We start from the raw sequence: 20,166 nt of genomic DNA, 5'->3' as shown, positions 1-20,166 counted from the left end.
TATGCAATCTCTTCAGCCCTTGAAACTGAGTTTTAGAACTAGAGAAAAGATAAACTAAATTTATGAAGGCTGTGTGAAAGATGCTCATAGATTAGCAATTCTTTTTTTTTTTTTTCTTTTCTCCAATCATCACGTTCTTTCTGCCCTCCGAAAGGAGCAACAGGTAAGGATTATCCCACCTGATGATAGCAATTCTTTATATTAAGTATTACCAACATGACTGCCAACATATAGTGATATAGTTGTTTACTAACTTGGAATTTAAAGAAAAGGTAAAAAAGTCATCCCATTTTGTAAGAATTTTTCCTCCTTTTATGACGGTGGGTAGAGTGAGTAGAAGAGAAAGCCAAAAAGTAGTGATGATAGTAATGTTAGGATTAGTATTAATTTCCTTGAGGATTCTGCAGATAGTGGTTCATGGACAGACTAGAAGGGCTTTCTTTTGTGTGTGTGTGTGTGAAATAGGATATTGCTGTAGCCTCGGTTGACCTGGAGTTTACTATATAGTTTCAGGCTGGCCTCAAACTCAGCAATCCTCCTACCTCTGCCTCCTAAGTGTTGGGACTAAAGGTGTGCGCCACCATGCCTGGCTCAGAAGGGATCTTTCAAATGCCTTTAAAAATGGGCAGATGTGAAAGACCTGGCTGTTGTGCTAGGGCAATGACTTTGTGTTTTCTGGCATCTATACCAAGATCCTTACATAGACTAAACATTTGATCTTTGTTGCCTGACCATATAAACACACACTGGGAATATGGAATCAAAATAGAAAAGTGCAACTCAAAATCAAAATTTGGTTTATTGCTTTAATTTTATGTGTATTATTTATTTTTCTGTCAATATGAAATTCCAAGCTTGAGTAAATTTGCTTAAAATATTTTTGTAAAGTAAGGTCTAACTAATAAATTTAAGAAATAATTTTTCTGATCCTATTTATATATTTAGTTGTTTCATTTACACATGAAAGTTTTTCCTGTGATAACAATCTTCATATCTATTCTAACAATATTTTTATCTAATTTATCCTAACAATTTCAAAGTGGATTCTTAATTTGATTTTACTGATTTAGAAGAAAGCAAACAACGAGTCACTGATGACCCTTGTGGTTTTGTGTAGCTGTTCTTGCTTTTATGCTGGTTGAATCACCTATTCATTCATTGTTTAGAAGTTTTGGCCATGTTTTATGATGGTTAAATTAGAAATACAGGGTTTGGGCTGGAGAGATGGCTTAGCAGTTAAGCGCTTGCCTGTGAAGCCTAAGGACCCCGGTTCGAGGCTTGGTTCTCCAGGTCCCACGTTAACCAGATGCACAAGGGGGTGCACGCGTCTGGAGTTCGTTTGCAGAGGCTAGAAGCCCTGGCGCGCCCATTCTCTCTCTCTCCCTCTATCTGTCTTTCTCTCTGTGTCTGTTGCTCTCAAATAAATAAATAAATAATTTTTAAAAATATTTAAAAAAAAATACAGGGGCTGCTCTTCCCTTATGTGGTTGAAAAGGTTATAAGATGGATTTCTTATTCTTACCCTTATGGTTTAGGTGTGAAGTTTTCAACATGAGTGGCCTTGGGGACAGTTCTTCCGACCCTGCAAACCCAGACTCACATAAGAGAAAAGGATCACCATGTGACACACTGGCGTCAAGGTAGGAGCACTCCTCTGTTCCTGGCAGAGCGTCTTTGTTAGTGGCCTTCCTAGATTCCGCACACTCACCTTCTTTGTCTTCTTTCTGTTGGGTCTCAGCCTGTGCTTCCTTTAATCTAGTTTGTTTACTCTTGATGTCTGTGAGACCAACTTTAATCAACATCCTTCAGATACCAGCTTGGTCATTGCTTCCTTAAAAAGAGCCTTCTTCCACAACTATTAAGACAAATCTCCCTCATTCATATATCTGCTACACATGTTTTCTCGTCTTTTTTTAAGTTTGTTTGTTTGTTTGTTTGTTTGAGAGAGACAGATAAGATAGAATGGATGTGCCAGGGCCTCCAGCAACTGCAAACGAACTTCAAACACATGCATTACCTTGTGCATTTGGCCTGTAGCCCAGGCTGACCTGGAATTCATTATATAGTCTTCAGGTGGCCTCATACTCACAGCGATCCTCCTCACATGTGTTGGGATTTAAGGTGTGCACTACCACACCTGGCTATATGAGGATTTTTTTTTTAATTTTTTGAGGTAGGATCTCACTGTACCCAGACTGACCTAGAATTCACTGTATGGCCTCGGGGTGGCCTTGAACTCATGGCAGTCCTCCTACCTCTGCCTCCCAATATCTGGAATTAAAGACATGTACCACCATGTCCTCCAGATAGGTGTACGCCACCACACCTGGATAATATGAAGAATTTTTAAATTATATTTTGTGGAGTTTAATATTTAGTATATTATAAAGACTATCACTCATGCTGGGCCTGGTGGTGCATACTTTAATCCCAGCACTCTGGAGACAGAGGTAAGAGGATCGCCATGAGTTCAAGGCCACCCCGAGGCCACACAGTGAATTCCAAGTCAGCCTGGGCTAGAGCAAGACCCTACCTTGAAAAACCAAAAAAATAGAAAGAAAGAAAAAGAAAAAAAAAAAAAAGAATATGACTCATGAAACAGACTAAAAGAAAATTATTGTTAAAGAGATCCTAACAAGTGCCAAATAAAGAAGGAACCTCAGTCAGATGTAAAGCAGCCTTCTAGCTGAAAAGACTGGAGACTTCATTCCACTTCACTTTTGGGAGCTAGAGTACCTATTCTCAGCCTTAGCACTACTGACATTTTGAACCAGAAAATCTGTTGCTGTGGAAGCTGTTCTGTGTGTTGTGAGATACTTAGCAGTGTCTCTGCATGAACACCTAAATGCCAATAGCATCTTAGTGGTAGGAGCCAAAAAATGTCTGTAAACATTGCCCTGTGTTCCCCCACACAAGTAAAGCAAAATGATCCAAAGTACAGGATCAGTAATGTTCAGAGTAAAGCTAACAGCTCTGCTTTCACTGGGTTCATGCTCTTTCTCATGGGATGGAAAAGAAGGTGGATTTTTTTGTTTTGTTTTGTTTTGGGTTTTTTTTTTTGTCTTCCGAGGTAGGGTCTCCATGTAGCCCAGGCTGACCTGGAAGTCACTATGTAGTGTCAGGGTGGCCTCAAACTCATGGCGATCCTCCTACCTCTGCCTCCCAAGTGCTGGAATTAAAAGCATGCGCCACCACACCCAGCTAAAATCAGATTTATAGGAGAATGCTAGGGCTAGAGGCAGGAGAGAGAAAAAAAAGCATTTCTCTTGCTAGCTTTGAGGGTTTCATACAGAAACAACAGCCTAAGCACTCAGTCACAAGTGTCCAAGGCTAGGAGGGAGGTTGGTATCAACATATGACCCCAGATGTGTGTTGTCTAAGTCAGTGCTGTTATTAATCTCTCTACATAGTCAATTCTTAATGAAAACAAGAATAAATAAACAAAATTATCTTTTGGAATCAATTTCTCATTTGACAGAATTTTGACATATGTGAGAACACACTAAGAAGCTATATCTAATAATCAAATATCAAATTTAATTCTAATTTTATTTATTTATTTTAGAGAGAGGAAAAGGCAGATAGAGAATGGATGTGCCAGGGCCTCTAGCCACTGCAAATAAACTCCAGATGCATACACCACCTTTGTACATGTGGTGTCATATAGGCACCAGGGAATTAAACTCAGGTTCTTGGGTTTTGCAGGCAAGCTCCTTAACTACTGAGCTATCGCTCCAGCCCAGTAATAAAATATTTTGATGATAGTTTTTCATGGTATTTTGTATTATTTAATCATATTTGCATATTATTAAAATAAAAGTAGTAAAGTATTATTAATTAAACTTACTTGCAAGCTGGAGTGGTGGCTCAGTGTTAAAGGCACTTGCCTATAAAGCCTAATGACTGAGGTTCAAGTCCCCATTACCCATGTAAAGCCAGATGTACACAGTGGTGCATTCATCTGGGGTTTGTTTGCAGCAGCTAGAGGCTCTGGTATGCCCATTCTTTCTCTCTCTCTTTTTCTCTTTCTTTCCTTCTTTCTTGCAAATTAAAAAAAAAAAAAGAAATAATTTTATAAAAGCTTATCTGCAGTTCCTTCCATCTACTCTCTCTTTTTATTTTTCTGCTTTTTTTTATTATTTTTTTTAATTTTATTTATTTATTTGAGAGCGACAGACACAGAGAGAAAGACAGATAGAGGGAGAGAGAGAGAATGGGTACGCCAGGGCTTCCAGCCTCTGCAAACGAACTCCAGACACGTGCGCCCCCTTGTGCATCTGGCTAACGTGGGTCCTGGGGAACCGAGCCTCGAACCGGGGTCCTTAGGCTTCACAGGCAAGTGCTTAACCGCTACGCCATCTCTCCAGCCCATTTTTCTGCTTTTTTGAGGTAGGTTCTCACTGTGGTCCAGGCTGACCTGGAATTCACTATGTAGTCTCAGGGTGGCCTTGAACTCAGCCATGATCCTTCTACCTCTGCCTCCCGAGTACTGGGATTAAAGGTGTATGCCACCATGCCCAGCCATCTATTCTTCTAAAAAGTATTATTTATTTATTTATTTGGGGGCAGGGAGCATGAGTATGGGCACACCAGGGCCTCTTGCTGCTACAAACAAATTCTAGATGCATGTGTCGCTTTGTGCATCTGGCTTTATGTGAGTACTAGGCATTCAAGCCTAGGCCTTTAGGCTTTGCAAGCAAGTGCCTTTAACCACTGAGCCGTCTTCTCAGCCCATTCAGTCTCTTCTTAATCTGTTTTAACTAATTGTGAGCAGTATAGAATGTTTAGTGAAGTTGCATAAATATATTTGTGGTATGTTTTTCATTATTGTACCTTTTAGCATAAAACTTGAAATTTAAAGATGCATAGATTTATTCAGCAACTAATAACTTCTGACTGATACATATTTCATGAATATGCCACATTTGAAAAACATTTCCTGGGAGATAACTAGTGTTAATTCTTGCTATTACAGCCAGTACTGCAGCAAACATCCTTACATTCCCCTCCTATTTTATATATGGGTTTCTTTGGGGTACACACACACCACTGTTTTGTTTGAGGTAGGGTCTCACTTTATGCCAGGCTGACCTGGCATTCACACTGTAGTCTCTGGGTTGCCTCAAATTCATAGCAATCCTCCTACCTCTGCCTCCTGAGTGCTGGGACTAAAGGTGTGTGCCACCACACTTGGCTTGTTTTTGTTTTTTTGAGAGAGGATTTCAGTCTATACCTCAGACTGGCCTTGAATTTATAGCAGTGCTCCTTAACTTCCTGATAGCTATGATTATAGGTATGTGCCACCATCCAAAGCCTGTGTATTACATTTCTGGTTGATAGTCATTAATCTATATGAATGTTAATGACTGGTGAATATTGGTCTCATATCTCACTGTGCTGAATTATCTTTTTTTCAGTGGCTTTTTGGTAGATTCTTCCTATTTTGTGTGTATGTATGTTTGTGTGTAAATGATAAATAACATTACACATATCAAAAAATTTGGAAATTTTATTTTCGTTTTTTTTTTTTTTTTTTGAGAGCCACAGAGAAAGAGGCAGAGAGGGGGAGGGGGAGGGGGAGAGAGAGAGAATGGCACGCCAGGGTCTCCAGCCACTGCAAACGAACTCCAGACATGTGTACCCACCCCCTTGTGCATCTGGCTAACATGGGTCCTGGGAAATTGAGCTTTGAACTGGGGTCCTTAGGTTTCACAGGCAAGCAATTAACCACTAAGCCATCTCTCCAGCCCTTCTTTTCTTTTTAAAAAATATTTTCATTTATTTATTTTCAAGTAGAGAGAGAAGAGAGCTGGATAGAAAGAATGGGTAAACCAGGGCCTCTAGCTGCTGCAAACAAACACTAGATACCTGTGCTACTTTGTGCATCTACATTTAACATGGGTTCTGGGGAATTGAACTGGGTTGCTAGGCATTGTAGGCAAGTTGCCTTAACCACTGAACATCTCTTAGCCCATTTTCTTTTTCTTTTCTTTTCCTTTTATTTATTTATTTTTTTTTTTTTTTAAGTTTTTCGAAGTAGGGCCTCCCTCTAGCTCCAGGCTGACCTGGAATTCACTGTGTTATCTCAGGGTAGCCTTGACCTCACAGCGATTCTCCGATTCTCCTACCTCTGCCTCCCAAGTGCTGGGATTAAAGGCATGCACTCCTATGCCCAGACTTCTTTTTCTTTCCTTTAGGTATCTTCTAGATAACTAACTTCACAGGTTTTCCCTTAATGACATTTGAAAGCACTGGTTCCTTCAGATTTATATGTATGGGCCTCAGGGTTTTGTTTTTTGGGTTTTTTTTTTTTTTGCTTCAGTTTTAATAAAGCAATATCTTTGATATAGATAATCGAATTTATTATTTTTAAATTGGTTTTGTATATTAATATTGCCTTGTAATGTTTCCCTTGGTTTTTATTAGTATACGCTGTCTTTCCAAACAGATTATGAACTCATTAATCTTAAAGAATATCTGTTAGATCTCAAGTAATACAGTGGCAAAGCCCTGTATCTCTGAAAACCCAAAACAGAAGTTTCTCAGTTATGGTCTTTTGGGGTAACATAGCTTACATCTCTTCTCCATTCCAGGGTTGTTCTAGGAAAATGAGAATTAAAATGCTAGTCTTAAAATGGTGGTTAGCTTTGCTTTCCTGAAGTCAACAAATGCTTTTAAAATGCTGATTGTTCAGTCAGTACTTCTGTGTGCTGTTATGAACTGTAAAACATGTTTTCTGTCTCCCCAGAGCTTACAGATATGGGCATGCTATTCATTCTTAAACCCTTGAGACCTTGCCATCCCTATTCATTTTGAAAATATGGTAATTAAAGTGATACCTAGCTTGTTTTTTTAAATATTTTTGTTTATTTATTTACTTGAGAGCAAGAGAGAGGAAGAAAGAGGCAGAGAAAGAGAATAAGAATGTGAGTGCCAGGGCCTCCAGCCACTGCAAACAAACTCCAGACGCATGTGCCCCCTTGTGCATCTGGCTAATGTGGGTCCTGGGGAATTGAGCCTCAAACAGGGATCCTTAGGCTTCACAGGCAAGCACTTAACCACTAAGCCATCTCTCCAGGCCCCCAACTTATTTTTATTGAGCTACTAAGACATACAAGAGTTTAGCAAAACATTTCACATATATCATCTTTCCTCACAAAATCCTTGGAGGTAATTAATGTTATGGCCCAGTGTTACTTACAAAGAGAATGAAGCTTAGAGAAGTGAAAATGTAGCTAACTTGTTTGTGCCTCATGACAAGTGATAGATCTTGTGCTCTGACGCAGACACTTCTCTTGCCTTTATGTTTCTTCTGTGGTTTGTCTGCACCAATCTGTTGGTGGTTTTCTTTAAAACTTGGTATTTCACTCTCCCCTTTTTTTATATTCTCTTTTTTGAGTATGTGTGTATGCAGATACATATGCATGAATACAGGTGTGTGCATGTAGGGCACACATGTGAAGATTAGAGGACAACCCCAAGGGATGGTCCTCACCATTCCTCTTGTTTGAGGCAGGGTCCCAGCTGTTTTTGTCTCCCATCTCACCATAAGAGGGCTGGGATTATACATGCTGGCTGCTGTGTCTGCCTCTTTGTGGGTTCTAGGATCCAGATTCAGGTCATCACACTTAAGTACTAAGCACCTTATCCACCAAATCATCTCCACAACTGTTTTTACACTCAGAAAAAACAGCCTCTTCCCTACCACTAACTTTGTGTGTGTCTCTCTTTCTCTACCCCCTAGTACCATTTATGTTTTTATAGTATTGTCATTTTGTTACATAATTGAGTTTGCTGGGCGTGTAAATGGAGAAAAAGATAAGCTACTATATCCATCAGTACTATGTTCAACTAACTTTAGATCAACATTAGTTAGAAAACTACCAAACTCATACTGAATCTTTTTTATCATGCTGTTACTGCTTAAATACAGTATATCAGCTATTTTATATTACATATATATTTTTAAATTTTATTTCCTTATTTATTTATTTGGTTTTTTGACATAGGACCCCACTGTAGCCCAGGCTGACCTGGAATTCACTATGTAATCCCAGGATGGCCTTGAACTCACGGCAATCCTACCTCTGCCTCCCAAGTGCTGGGATTAAAGGTAGGTACCACCGTGCCCAGCAAGTTCATTTGGCATTTAAGTAATAGAGATGGTTTTAAGTATGGGGAAGATTTCCATAGGTTATATGCATATGATATGCTCTTTTATATAAAGGGCTTGAGGAGCATCAGATTTTGGTATCCTCAGGGGGCTGTGGAACTGGTGCTATGTAAATTGTGAGGGCTGACTGTACTCTCATGAAAATTTAATTTAGCATGGCATTAGCTAGCATATCTGCCACATTACCAGTAAGGGGCGTGGTAAACAGGGAAATGAGGTTCTTTCTTTCTATCTTTCTTCCTTTTTTCTTTCTTTGATTATGCAGGTAGGGTCTCACTCTAGCCCAGGCTGACCTGGATGAAATTCACTATATAGTCTCAGGGTGGCCTCGAACTCATGATGGTCCTCCTACCTCTGCCTCCCAAGTGCTAGGACTAAAGGTGTGCACCATCACGCCTGACAAGGCTGTTTCATTTTGACATGACTCTCTGTACTCAAGTCAAGTATCCGTATAAGCACATCAGCATTTTTCTTTACATGTAGTTCCTTGCTCCATTTCCTCTCTACAGTGTGACACTTTTCTTACACAAGAGCAAAACAAAACTCAGAAACAAAAAATGTCTACAGTCCCACCAACTAAATTTATATTACTATTGTTGAACTTTAGACCCATAGGTTGAAACCGATCCTACCCATACTGTGTCCACTAAATAAGTCTTCTATCAGTTAGGTCCTCTAAGATAAAATCACAGGTCCTCAAATCCTGTCAGGTTGCAGAGCTAAATCCTTCTCATATCAAAGTATGCCATGTTCCTCCTTTTGTTCATGCCTTGCTTTCAAAGCCATGGTGTGAAGTTTGTCAGGATATCTTTCTGGGTGTTCTTTCTGTTTAAGTTATTATAAGATACAGTTTGATTAAACAAATGGAATTAAAAGATACAGACAAAATATGTGATGGTAACAGTTTTTAAATTTGATTTTGTTTTGGAGTACATACCATTTTGTAGTATTTTGTTTTATGTAGCAAATACAGCAAATTGGTTAACTCGCTTCTTTTAGCTCAGTGTTTTGCATGAGGGCTATTGCTTTTAAAGCCTTAATCTTTTTGTTGTTGTTTGTTTTTCAAAGTAGGGTCTCGCTCTAGCACAGGCTGGCCTGGAATTCACTTTGTATTCTTAGGCTGGACTCAAACTCATGGCAATCCTCCTACCTTTGCCTGCAAAGTGCTGGGACTGAAAGTGTGCACCACCACACCTAGTTTAAAATCTTAAATTATTAAGAAAAGTAAATGATGGGCTGGAGAGATGGCTTAGTGGTTAAGCGCTTGCCTGTGAAGCCTAAGGACCCCGGTTCGAGGCTCGGTTCCCCAGGTCCCACGTTAGCCAGATGCACAAGGGGGCGCACGCGTCTGGAGTTCGTTTGCAGAGGCTGGAAGCCCTGGCGCGCCCATTCTCTCCCTCTCCCTTTATCTGTCTTTCTCTCTGTGTCTGTCGCTCTCAAATAAATTAATTAATTTTTTAAAAAGTAAATGATATTTTAGTTGTTGCTAGCTTTAAACCTTTTGTCAACTGATCTTTCCTCTTTCTCTACTCTTTTTTTTTTCCTACCATTTTTTATTTGTGGCTTGTAAAACAAAAACTATGAGCTGGAAAGATGGCTTAGCAGTTAAGGCACTTGCCTGCAAAGCCTAAGGACCCATGTTTGACTCTCCAGATCCCACATAAGCCAGATGCACAAAGGTGAGGCAAGTTCAAGGTCACACATGCTCATTAGGTGGTGTAGGCATCTGGAGTTTGAGTGCAGTGGCTGAGGCCCTGGCGCTCATTCTCTCTCTGGAGGCCCTAGCACACCCATTATCCCTCCCTCCCTCTCTCTCTCTCTCTCTAAAATAAAATTAAAAATTAATTTTTTTAAAAAGACCATATTATGCTCGGTTCTTTCTTTTTCTTTTCTTTTTTTTTTTTGAGGTAGATTCTCTGTCTAGCTTAAGCTGAACTGGAATTCACTATTAGTCTCAGAGTGGCCTCGAATTCATGGCAGTCCTCCTACCTCTGCCTCTTGAGTGCTGGGATTAAGAGTGCACCACCACATCCAGCTAATGTCTTATTTTTAAAAATATTTTATTATTTATTTATTTATTTATTTGAGAGAGAGAGAATGGGCACACTAGGGCCTCCAGCCCATAAACAAACTCCAGATGCATGTGCCCCCTTGTACATCTGGCTTATGTGGGTTCTGGGGAATCAAACTGAGGCCCTTTGGCTTTGCAGGAAAGTGCCTTAATTGCTAAGCCATCTCTCCAGCCTTAATGTCTTATTTTTGATGAAGACCAGCTAGTAATCTCTAATCAGAGTAAGAATCAAGAGTTGATCAGGTTTCTCCTTATAATCTATTTGAACTTGAATAGTCTGCCTTGTTTTATTTCTTACAAAATTATTTGGAAATTCAGATTTTCTACTTCAGGGAGCTAATTTGAATATAAGGTAGTTCCACGTATAATTACCAGATTTTTCTGTCTGGTTCCTTTTAATATCTGGTAGTCACTTGTTGTTTGGAGATATTCAAGGGGTATGCATCATTAGCAAAACACATCTGTTACAGCATCCTTTACTTGATGTAATTTTAGCTAGGATTATTTTTTGTACTTTTTAGGTATGAATTTAAATTTACTACTTATTTATTTTAATTAGGTTTAGTTTTTAAATATTTTTATTAATTTGCAGAGAGGGAGAGGAAAAGAGAGAATGGGCATGCTGGGACCTCTTGCCACTGTGAAATAAATAAATAAACTTTTTAAAAATAAAAAAATAATTTTGTTTTTATTTGTAAACTGAGAGAGAAAGGGGAGGAGGGAATAGGTGTGTCAAGGTCTCTTGCCATTGCATAGGAACTCTAGACACATACACCAGATGCGTCTGGCTTTATGTGGGTACTGGGGAATCAATCCTGGCCCACCAGGCTTTGCAAGCAAATGCTTTTAACTGCTGAGCAATCTGTCCAGCCCAAATTCATTTCTTAAAAAAATATTTATTTATGAGAAAGAGAGAAGGGGAGAGAGAGAGAGAGAGAGAGAGAGTGTGTGTGTGTGTGTGTGTGTGTGTGCATGCGCACACACACCTGGGTCTCCAACCACTGTAAATAGATTCTAGACGCATGTGTCACTGGGTACATCTGGCTTATGTGTGCACTGGGGAATCTAACCTGGGTCCTTAGGCTTTGCAGGCAAGTACCTAAACCACTGAGCCATCTCTCCAGCCCCCAAATTCATTATTTTTTAATATTTTATTTATTTATTTATTTGAGGAAAGGTCTCACTCTAGCCCAGGCTGACCTGGAATTCACTATGTAGTGTCAGGGTGGCCTCGAATTCATGCCATTCAACTATCTCTGCCTTCTGAGTGCTGGGATTCAAGGCATATGCCACCACACCCGGCTTCATTTATTTATTTGAAAGAGACAGAATGAGCACACCAGGGCCTCCAGCTACTGCAAACAGCCTCCATATACATGTGCCACCTGTGCATCTGGCTTATGTGGGCACTGGGGCATCAAACCTTGGACCTGAAAGCACCTTAACTGCTAAGCCATCTCTCCAGCCCCCAAAATAATTTTTTTTGAGTTAGGGTCTCACTCTAGCTCAGACTAACCTGGAATTCACATGTAGTCTGAAGCTGGCCTCAGACTCATTGCAGTCCTACTTTGGCCTCCTGAGTACTGTGATTAAAGATGTGCACCATCACACGTGGCCCCAAATTCACTTTTTAACTTAATTTTACTTTATTTTTTTCTTTTGGTTTTTCAAGGTAGGGTCTCACTCTAGCTCAGGCTGACCTGGAATTCACTATGTTGTCTCAGGGTGGTCTTGAACTCATGGTTATCCTTCTACCTCTGCCTACCAGGTGCTGGGATTAAAGGTGTGCACCAACATGCCCAGCTGATTTTACATTTTTATTTTATTTTATTTATTAGAGAGAGAGAATGGGCATGCCAGGGCCTCCAGCCACTGCAAAGGAACTCCAGAAGCATGCACCACCTTGTGCATCTGGCTTACTTGGATCTTGGAGAATCGAACCTGGGTCCTTTGGCTTTGCAGGCATGCGCCTTATCTGCTAAACCATCCCCTCCAGCCCTGGTTTTATATTTTGAATACAAATGAGAATTTCCCTAAATGTATACACATTAATATGCTTAGCCCAAGAGGGAAGCAACACGATATAAATGTATACTAACTGGGTTTTCTTTTCATAACAGCACTGAAAAGAGACGCAGGGAGCAAGAAAATAAATATTTAGAAGAATTAGCTGAATTACTGTCTGCCAACATCAGTGACATTGACAGCCTGAGTGTAAAACCAGATAAATGCAAGATTTTGAAGAAAACAGTCGATCAGATACAGTTAATGAAGAGAATGGAACAAGGTAAAAAGAAATAGTGACTCTGTTCTTTGTTGTTAAGACATTTATAATATGTCATTCTGCTCTTCTATTATTAAGAACCTGCACTGGATTCATAATTTTATTAAACAGTTGTTTTTGTTTAGATTACATTTATTTTACTGAGTCAGAGAGTCTTCTTGCAATAACAAAATAGCTTAGTAAAGTAACTTGAAAACTAGTGAAGTAGCTAATGTAAGGAGGTCGTGGAGCCTAATGTTATAGGAGAGTGAGACAGGAGACATAATTGGTAGGGTAGGGGCTGAGGCTCTGGCATTGAGTTGAAGAACAGTAACTCCTTGAAGGACAATGTTTCATGCTTTCTGGAGAAAGCTTTCCTGCTCTCCATGGGGAAAATAGTCTCTTCTGAAAAAATAAAAATAAAAAAAAAACCTGTTATATTTTTGAAATTCCTGTTTATAGTATCCATAATTGCTGACCCCACACCACTATAGCCTTGGGTTTCCTGACAGAATAAACATGTAACAAATGAGAGATCACTTCCATAACCTGGTTTCTTGGAGTACCACTGATTCTGCAAGTGATTTTTTAGGGGGTGGAGGTGGGCAAGCCCAACAGACTGCCCTTTTTTTTTTTTTAATTTTTTTTGTTCATTTTTTATTTATTTATTTGAGAATGACAGACATAGAGAGAAAGACAGATGGAGGGAGAGAGAGAGAATGGGCGCGCCAGGGCTTCCAGCCACTGCAAACGAACTCCAGATGCGTGCGCCCCCTTGTGCATCTGGCTAACGTGGGACCTGGGGAACCGAGCCTCGAACCGGGGTCCTTAGGCTTCACGGGCAAGCGCTTAACTGCTAAGCCATCTCTCCAGCCCCAGACTGCCCTTTTTTTTATGCAAGAGAGAAAGTGAACTGGTGTGCCAGGGCCTCCAGCCACTGCAGTTGAACTCCAGACGTGTGTGACCCATTGTGTGCGTACGTGACCTTGTGCACTTGCCTCACCTTATGTGTCTGGCTTACATGGAATCTGGAGAGTTGAAGATGAGTCCTTAGGCTTCATAGGCAAGTACCTTAACTACTAAGCCATCTCTCCAGCCCTTATTTGTTTATTTTGAGAGAGAGAGAGAGGATGAATGAATGAATGGGAGCACTGGGGCCTCTAGTCACTGCAAATGAACTCCAGACACATGTACCACCTTGTGCATTTTGCTTATGTGGGTCCTGGGGAATTGAACCAGAGTCCTTAGGCTTTGCAGGCAAGTGCCTTAACCACTGAGCCATCTCTCCAGCCCCATATTAAATTTTGATTGCTCTGAAACTTATTTTAAATACATGTATTGAAAAGATTAGAGAAAGGGAATATGTGTATGTAGCAGATTGGTTAAGTAAATTAAATTCTTACAATTCACAGTAGCATGTCAACAGATTATGTCTACCAAAAGCAAAAATATGGGCAGAGTGTACAGCAAATGAGCATATTTTTGAGAAATATGGTATACATTAAGTAGGTATTAGCTAGGCTACTGTAGCAGGACATCCAAAATGCAATGGTGTTAACAAGATAGTCTAGGTAGGTCTCAGTGATGCAGGCTCCTTCCATCTTTCTTACCATGCCATTCCTAGAGTATTCCCATTAGACATGTGATAAAGGTGGCACACCTGTCCAGGCCCCTGCTGACAAGATGGGAAGAGAATAAAACAAAACAAGTCATGTCTTCTTCCTTTTACAGACAAGATCCAGAACTTATACATTAGTTCTATTCATATTTCATGTCAGAAATTGTTACAAAGGCAGCTAGCTGGAGAGGCTTAGAGGTCAAAGCACTTGTTTGGGAAGCCTAAGGACCCAGGTTTGATTCCCCAGGACCCACGTAAGCCAGATGCACAAGGTAGCACATGCGTCTGGGGTCCGTTTGCAGTGGCTAGAGGCCCTGGTGCACCCATTCTTTCTCTTTCTTTTAAATATATATATTTAAATATATATGTATGTTTATATATATATAAATAAATTTTTAAATATTGCTACTAAACTATTCCAATCTTTCACTGCCCTAAAAATTTAAATGCTTTGCTTTGAACTATACTAATTTACTTAATGGTTTCTGTTTTTCAGAATTTGCTTAAAAAAATAAATTCCTTCTTAAAAAAATAAAATAAATAAATTCTTTATCTGAATAACATAAATTTATGTCTTCTTAAACTTCCCTTGTAAAAATGAATTCTTTTTAGATATGTGATTTTTTAAAACTCTCATTATTACAGAAAAATCAACAACTGATGATGATGTACAGAAATCAGATATCTCTTCGAGTAGTCAAGGAGTGATTGAAAAGGAATCCTTAGGACCTCTTCTTTTGGAGGTAAGTATATTCCTTGACCCAGAAATTTAAATCTTTCTTCCTGCCATTTTGGGTTTTTAAAATCTTCTTTTATGTCTGTTATCCAGTTAGTAAGTTAAATAACAAAATAATTTTTTTTGGGGGGGGGGTTTGAGGTAAGGTCTCACTTTAGCCCAGGCTGACCTGGAATTCACTATGGAGTCTCAGGGTGGCCTCGAACTCACAGCGATCCTCCTACCTCTGCCTCCCAAGTGCTGGGATTAAAGGCGTGCACCACCACGCCTGGCCAAAATAATTTTTTTAATATATTTTATTTATTTATTTACTTGAGAGAGAGAGAAAAAGGTAGAGCGTGAATGAAAGAGAGAGAGAGAATGGGCATGCCAGGGCCTCCAGCCACTGCAAACAAACTCCAGATGCATGTGCCTCCTTGTGCATCTGGCTTACATGGGTCCTGGGGAATCAAACCGGTGTCCTTTGGATTTGTAGGCAAACACCTTAACCGCTAAGCCATCTTCTCCAACCCCAAAATAATGTTTAAAAAAAAATCTTGGGGGTGGGGGGCTATCATTGGATCAGTGAATAAAGTGATGCCATGCAATCATGAAGAGTTTGGGCCCATTGTGGTGGCACATGCCTTTAAACACAGCACTCAGAAGGCAGAGCTGGGAAGATTGCTGTGATTTCAAGGCCAGCCTAGGAATACAGAATGAGTTCCAAGTGATCCTGGGCTAGAGTGAGACCTTACCTAAAAAAACAAAAACAAATAACTGTAGTTTGGATCCCCAGTATCCATGGAAATTTTGGGTAGGTGTGACAGTCTGATTTTAATCTAGTATAGACATGGGATCCCCTGGATAACCCTGCTAGCTAAATCTAATGATTTTTGAGCCCTGATTTGAGAGACCCTGCCTTAGCAAATACAGGATCACCACCAAGCTCAGGCTCCCACACATATGAATATGCATATACACACATATATGGAAGAAGTGTTTAAAATAATATTATAAACATTGCTTCAGGATTGGAGAGGTGGCTCAGCAATGAAGTTACTTGCCTTTCATTACTGTCATTGTAGAGATCCTTCACTTCTTTGGTTAGGTTTATTCGAAGGTACTTTGTTTGTTTGTTTGTTTGATGCAGTTATGAATGGTAGTGATTCTCTGATTTCATCCTCTGTGTGTTTGTTGCTCACGTATATGGGAAAGCTATTGATTTCTATGTATTTATTTTGTATCCTTCTACATGGTTATAGGTGTTTATCAGCTCTTCTAATCTGCTGGCAGAGTCTTTAGGGTTCTTTATGTATCGAATCATGTCATCTGCAAATAATGATTACTTGATATCTTCCTTTCCAATTTGTATCCCTTTTATGTGGGTCTCTTGCCTTATGGCTATCGCTAAGACTTCCAGTACTATATTAAATGGAAGTGGGAACAGTGGACACCCTTGTCTTGTTCCTGATTTTAGTGGAAAAGCTTCAAGTTTTTCTCCATTTAGTATTTTGTTGGCTGTAGGCTTGTCATGAATAGTTTTTATTATGTTGAGATATGTTCCTTCTATTCCCAGTCTCTGTAGGACTTTCATAATGAAGGAATGTTGGATTTTGTCAAATGCTTTTTCCTTATTTAATGAGATGAACATGTGATTTTTGTCCTTCCGTCCATTTATATAATGTATTGCATTTATTGATTTGTATATGTTGAACTATCCTACATCACTAGGATGAAGCCTTGATCAGGGTAAATTAACTTTGTGATATATTCTTATATTCTATTTGCTAAAATTTTGTTGAGAATTTTTGTATCTATGTTTATGAGGGAGATTGGTCTGTAATTTTTTTTATTTGTTCTGTCTTTGCCTGGTTTTAGTATCAGGGTGATGCTGTCTTTGTAGAAGGAGTTTGGTAGGATTCCTTCCTTTTCTATTTTATGGAAAAGTATGAAAACCATTGGTTTTAGTTCTGGTCTGGTAAAATTCACCAGTGAATCCATCTGGGCCTGGACTTTTTTTAGTTGGGAGATTTTTTTATAACTACTTGACTCTCCGTACTTGTAAGTCTATTTAAGTGATTAATCTCATCTTTATTTAATTTAGGTAGGACATATAAACCAAGAAAATCACCCATTTCTTTCAGATTTTCAAACTTAATGGAGTGTATGTTCTTGTAGTATGTCCCTATGATTTTTAAAATTTCCCTCATGTCTGTTGTGATGCTGCCTTTTTATCTCCAATTTTATTAATATGTGTCTCTTCTCTCTTTTGGTCCAATCTGCTAAGGGTTTATCAATCTTGTTTATCCTTTCAAAGAACCAACTCTTTGTCTCAGTGATTCTCTGCATTTTTTTTTTTGTTTGTTTCTATTTCATTAATTTCTGCTCTAATCTTTATTATTTCTTTCTGTCCTCCATACTGAAGATAAAGAACAGCACACATATAAGGAACCTGGGGGGGGGGGGAGCATACTCAAATACTAGTTTATACAAGACAGCAAAGGTAGAACCAGAAGAACTACAAAACAAGAAAAATGGCAAAATAAATGCACACCTTTCAATAATAACTCTTAATATCAATGGCCTCAATGCCCAAAAGAAAAGACATAGATTTGCAGACTGGGTTGAAAAGCAGGATTTTTTAATTTGTTGTCTCTAAGAAACTCACCTTCCTACAAAGGATAAACACTATCATAGGGTAAAAGGTAGGAAAATGGTATTTCAAGCAAATGGGCCTAGAAAACAAGCAGGGGTTGCTATCCTAATATCTCACAGGGTAGACTTCGACCAACATTAGTTAGGAAAGATAAGGAAGGCCCCTCATATTAATTAAAGGCACACTCCAACAGGAGGACATTAGAATCCTAAACATATATGCACCTAATATGGGGGCTCCCAATTTCATCAAACAAACACTATTAGAACTAATATCACAGATAACACCAAACACAGTTGCAGTGGGTGACTTCAACACCCTACTCATCCTGGCAAAAACAAACAGAGAGGCATCTGGCTGATGTGGAACTCACTATGTAGTCTCAGGGTGGCCTCAAACTCACAGCTATCCTCTACCTGTGCCTCCCAAGTGCTTGTATTAAAGGTGTGTGCCGCCACACCCAGCACTTGTTTTGATGTTTTATGTTTCTTGTATTATAATGTAGGGATTTTTGCATCTTGGATTAATTTAATGCCTGGGTTTTCTAATTATCTGAAGTATTATTAGATGTATCAATCAATCTTTTGTTATATGTCTTCAGGGTAGGAGCTTAAGGTGCTAGGTATGGCTCTTAGGACTCTGAGTAACCACAAAAGTGACCCTAAGTGTTAGGTTTGCCTGCTATGAGAGTATTCAAGTAGGATAAGTGGAACCAAATACAGGCAAATTCTAAAATTTAACTAAACAATGTACACATTGAATGAAAAACAGCATAAAGTATTTATGCAAGAGTAGGTATTATGACAGCTAGATCCTCTAACAAAGTCACAGTCCTTAAGGATGTGTGTTGCCCCACACCCTTAATCCTGTCAACTTAGGAGGCTGAGATATCTGGTCTTTAGAGAGTTCTAAGGTCAGCTTGTGACCGAATGAGACCCTACCCCAATGAACGACAGGAGACAAAGGCACTATAAATCAGGAAGCAACAAATGACAAGCCCAAAATATAGCTTATTTAAGAATGGCAAATCTGACCATCCATCAGATTTAACATAAAATTTACCCTGACATGGAGGGTGCATTAGCACTTCTGATGCAAGCCTATATACCAGGTTTATTTTGCGGGTACTGACCTGATATAATCCCAGTTACCTTTTGGGATGGTCTTTGGTCTCAATTATGCTGCACTCCTGCTTTGGTCCCTTTTTGTTGCACTGTGGGGTCAGGTAGGATTGCTGGCTGGGTGGCTGCTCTGAATACCTGTGCTGGGTGCTGTGTAGGTGAGCTCCCTTCCCCAGGTCTCTGGTGCTTGCTGGCGCTTGTGCTAGTGGTTGGGGAGGGGAGGCTGTGGATGGTGGCTGAAGTTCTCCCACTGGTCCTGGTGATCCTCTTCCTCATGAGCCCCTCTGTTGGTCCCTGCCATCTTCCCTTCACTTTCCTTGAGTTTGCGAGGAGGCTTGTGTGAGTGCAAAGTTTCCTCACCTGATTCTTCCTGCAGCTCAGGCTGTATGGATCTGGTGCCACCACCTCTGGAGCCACTTCTGTCGGCTTCTGTTGTCTCTAGACACTCTGAATCTCTCCTACTTCTCTGCTGCTATTGATAATTTCTTATATACCTCACTTTTTAAGAGAAGAGTGTATTTTGCTGTTTTTTTTTTGGGGGGGGAAGGGCTTTTTCTTCCTTAGGCTGCTTTGGTGTGGTTCCTATGCCGCCTTCTTAACTGAAGTCTTTGTTTGTTTGTTTGTTTGTTTGTTTTTCAAGGTAGAGTCTCACTCTAGTCCATGCTGACCTGGAATTCATTATGTAGTCTCAGGCTGGTCTTGAACACACAGTGATCCTCCTACCTCAGCCTCCCAAAAGCAGGGTTTAATTTATATGAACATTTGTTATTTCTGTATCAGAAATCCAGTGAATTTCAAGTGAATAAGAGTGACAAATAAATCCACTCAAATTTGTAAGAAGAAACATAAAATTTTTTTCAGTTGATGCATGCATCTTTATTAAAACCACTATAAACCAAAGGAAAACCATAATATGTGAATTAAATGTCTTTACATGAGCTGCATTTTTTGTTGTTGTTGTTAAAAAAAAAAAAAAAAAAGTTAGGTGGCTCCCTTAAGAATTTTGCCTCAGGTAGCAACAGTCTTCCTTGTGATACAAAAGGTCATTTAAATATTGATTCAGGGCTGGAGAGATGGCTTAACAATTAAGGCACACTTGCCTGTGAAGCCTAAGGACCCAGGTTCTATTCCCTATGCCTTTAACCCCAGCTCTTGGGAGGCAGAGGTAGAAGGATCACTATGACCTCAAGGCCACCCTGAGACTACATAGTGAATTTCAGGTCAGCCTGGGCTAGAGCAAACCCTACCTTGAAAAACAAAAAATAAATAAATAGATAAACAAGTAAAATTTATCTCTATAAAAGATTAGGGCTGGAGAGATTGTTCATTGGTTAAGGCACTTGCCTACAAAGCCTAGTTCCCATGTAAAACCTGATGCACAAAGTGGCATATGCAGCTGGAGTTCATTCTCAGCAGCTGGAGACCCAGTGAGTCCATTCTCTGTCTCTCTTCCCCTCTCTCTGCAAATAAATAATATAAAATACTTTTTCTAAAAAGGAGGTTAACAAACATTCATTCATACCTGTTGGAAACATTTACATTATTGGAA

At 39.5% G+C, this 20,166-nt stretch overlaps 1 protein-coding gene and 1 non-coding gene across 6 annotated transcripts in view; one reads left to right on the top strand and one right to left on the bottom strand.

The window, feature by feature from the left end:
- The window catches only part of Ncoa1 (nuclear receptor coactivator 1), a 252,169-nt gene that overhangs the window by 114,864 nt on the left and 117,139 nt on the right, over positions 1-20,166 (top strand). For all 5 annotated transcript variants that reach the window (XM_045148792.1, XM_045148791.1, XM_045148790.1 and 2 more), the window contains exons 4-6: positions 1,536-1,640; positions 12,365-12,531; positions 14,771-14,868. In XM_045148792.1, coding sequence (XP_045004727.1) covers positions 1,552-1,640; positions 12,365-12,531; positions 14,771-14,868 — 354 coding nt within the window. In that variant the 5' untranslated portion in view covers positions 1,536-1,551. The remainder of the gene's footprint in view (positions 1-1,535; positions 1,641-12,364; positions 12,532-14,770; positions 14,869-20,166) is intronic.
- LOC123461260 lies at positions 84-186 on the bottom strand. Its single transcript, XR_006637549.1, has one exon. It is a non-coding gene; the product is annotated as a U8 small nucleolar RNA (small nucleolar RNA).

Source organism: Jaculus jaculus, chromosome 5 (genome assembly GCF_020740685.1).
Source record: "Jaculus jaculus isolate mJacJac1 chromosome 5, mJacJac1.mat.Y.cur, whole genome shotgun sequence".
In the NCBI taxonomy this organism is placed as follows: domain Eukaryota; kingdom Metazoa; phylum Chordata; class Mammalia; order Rodentia; family Dipodidae; genus Jaculus; species Jaculus jaculus.
Note: the sequence above shows the minus strand (reverse complement) of the source record. Positions and strands in the feature narration are given on the sequence as shown.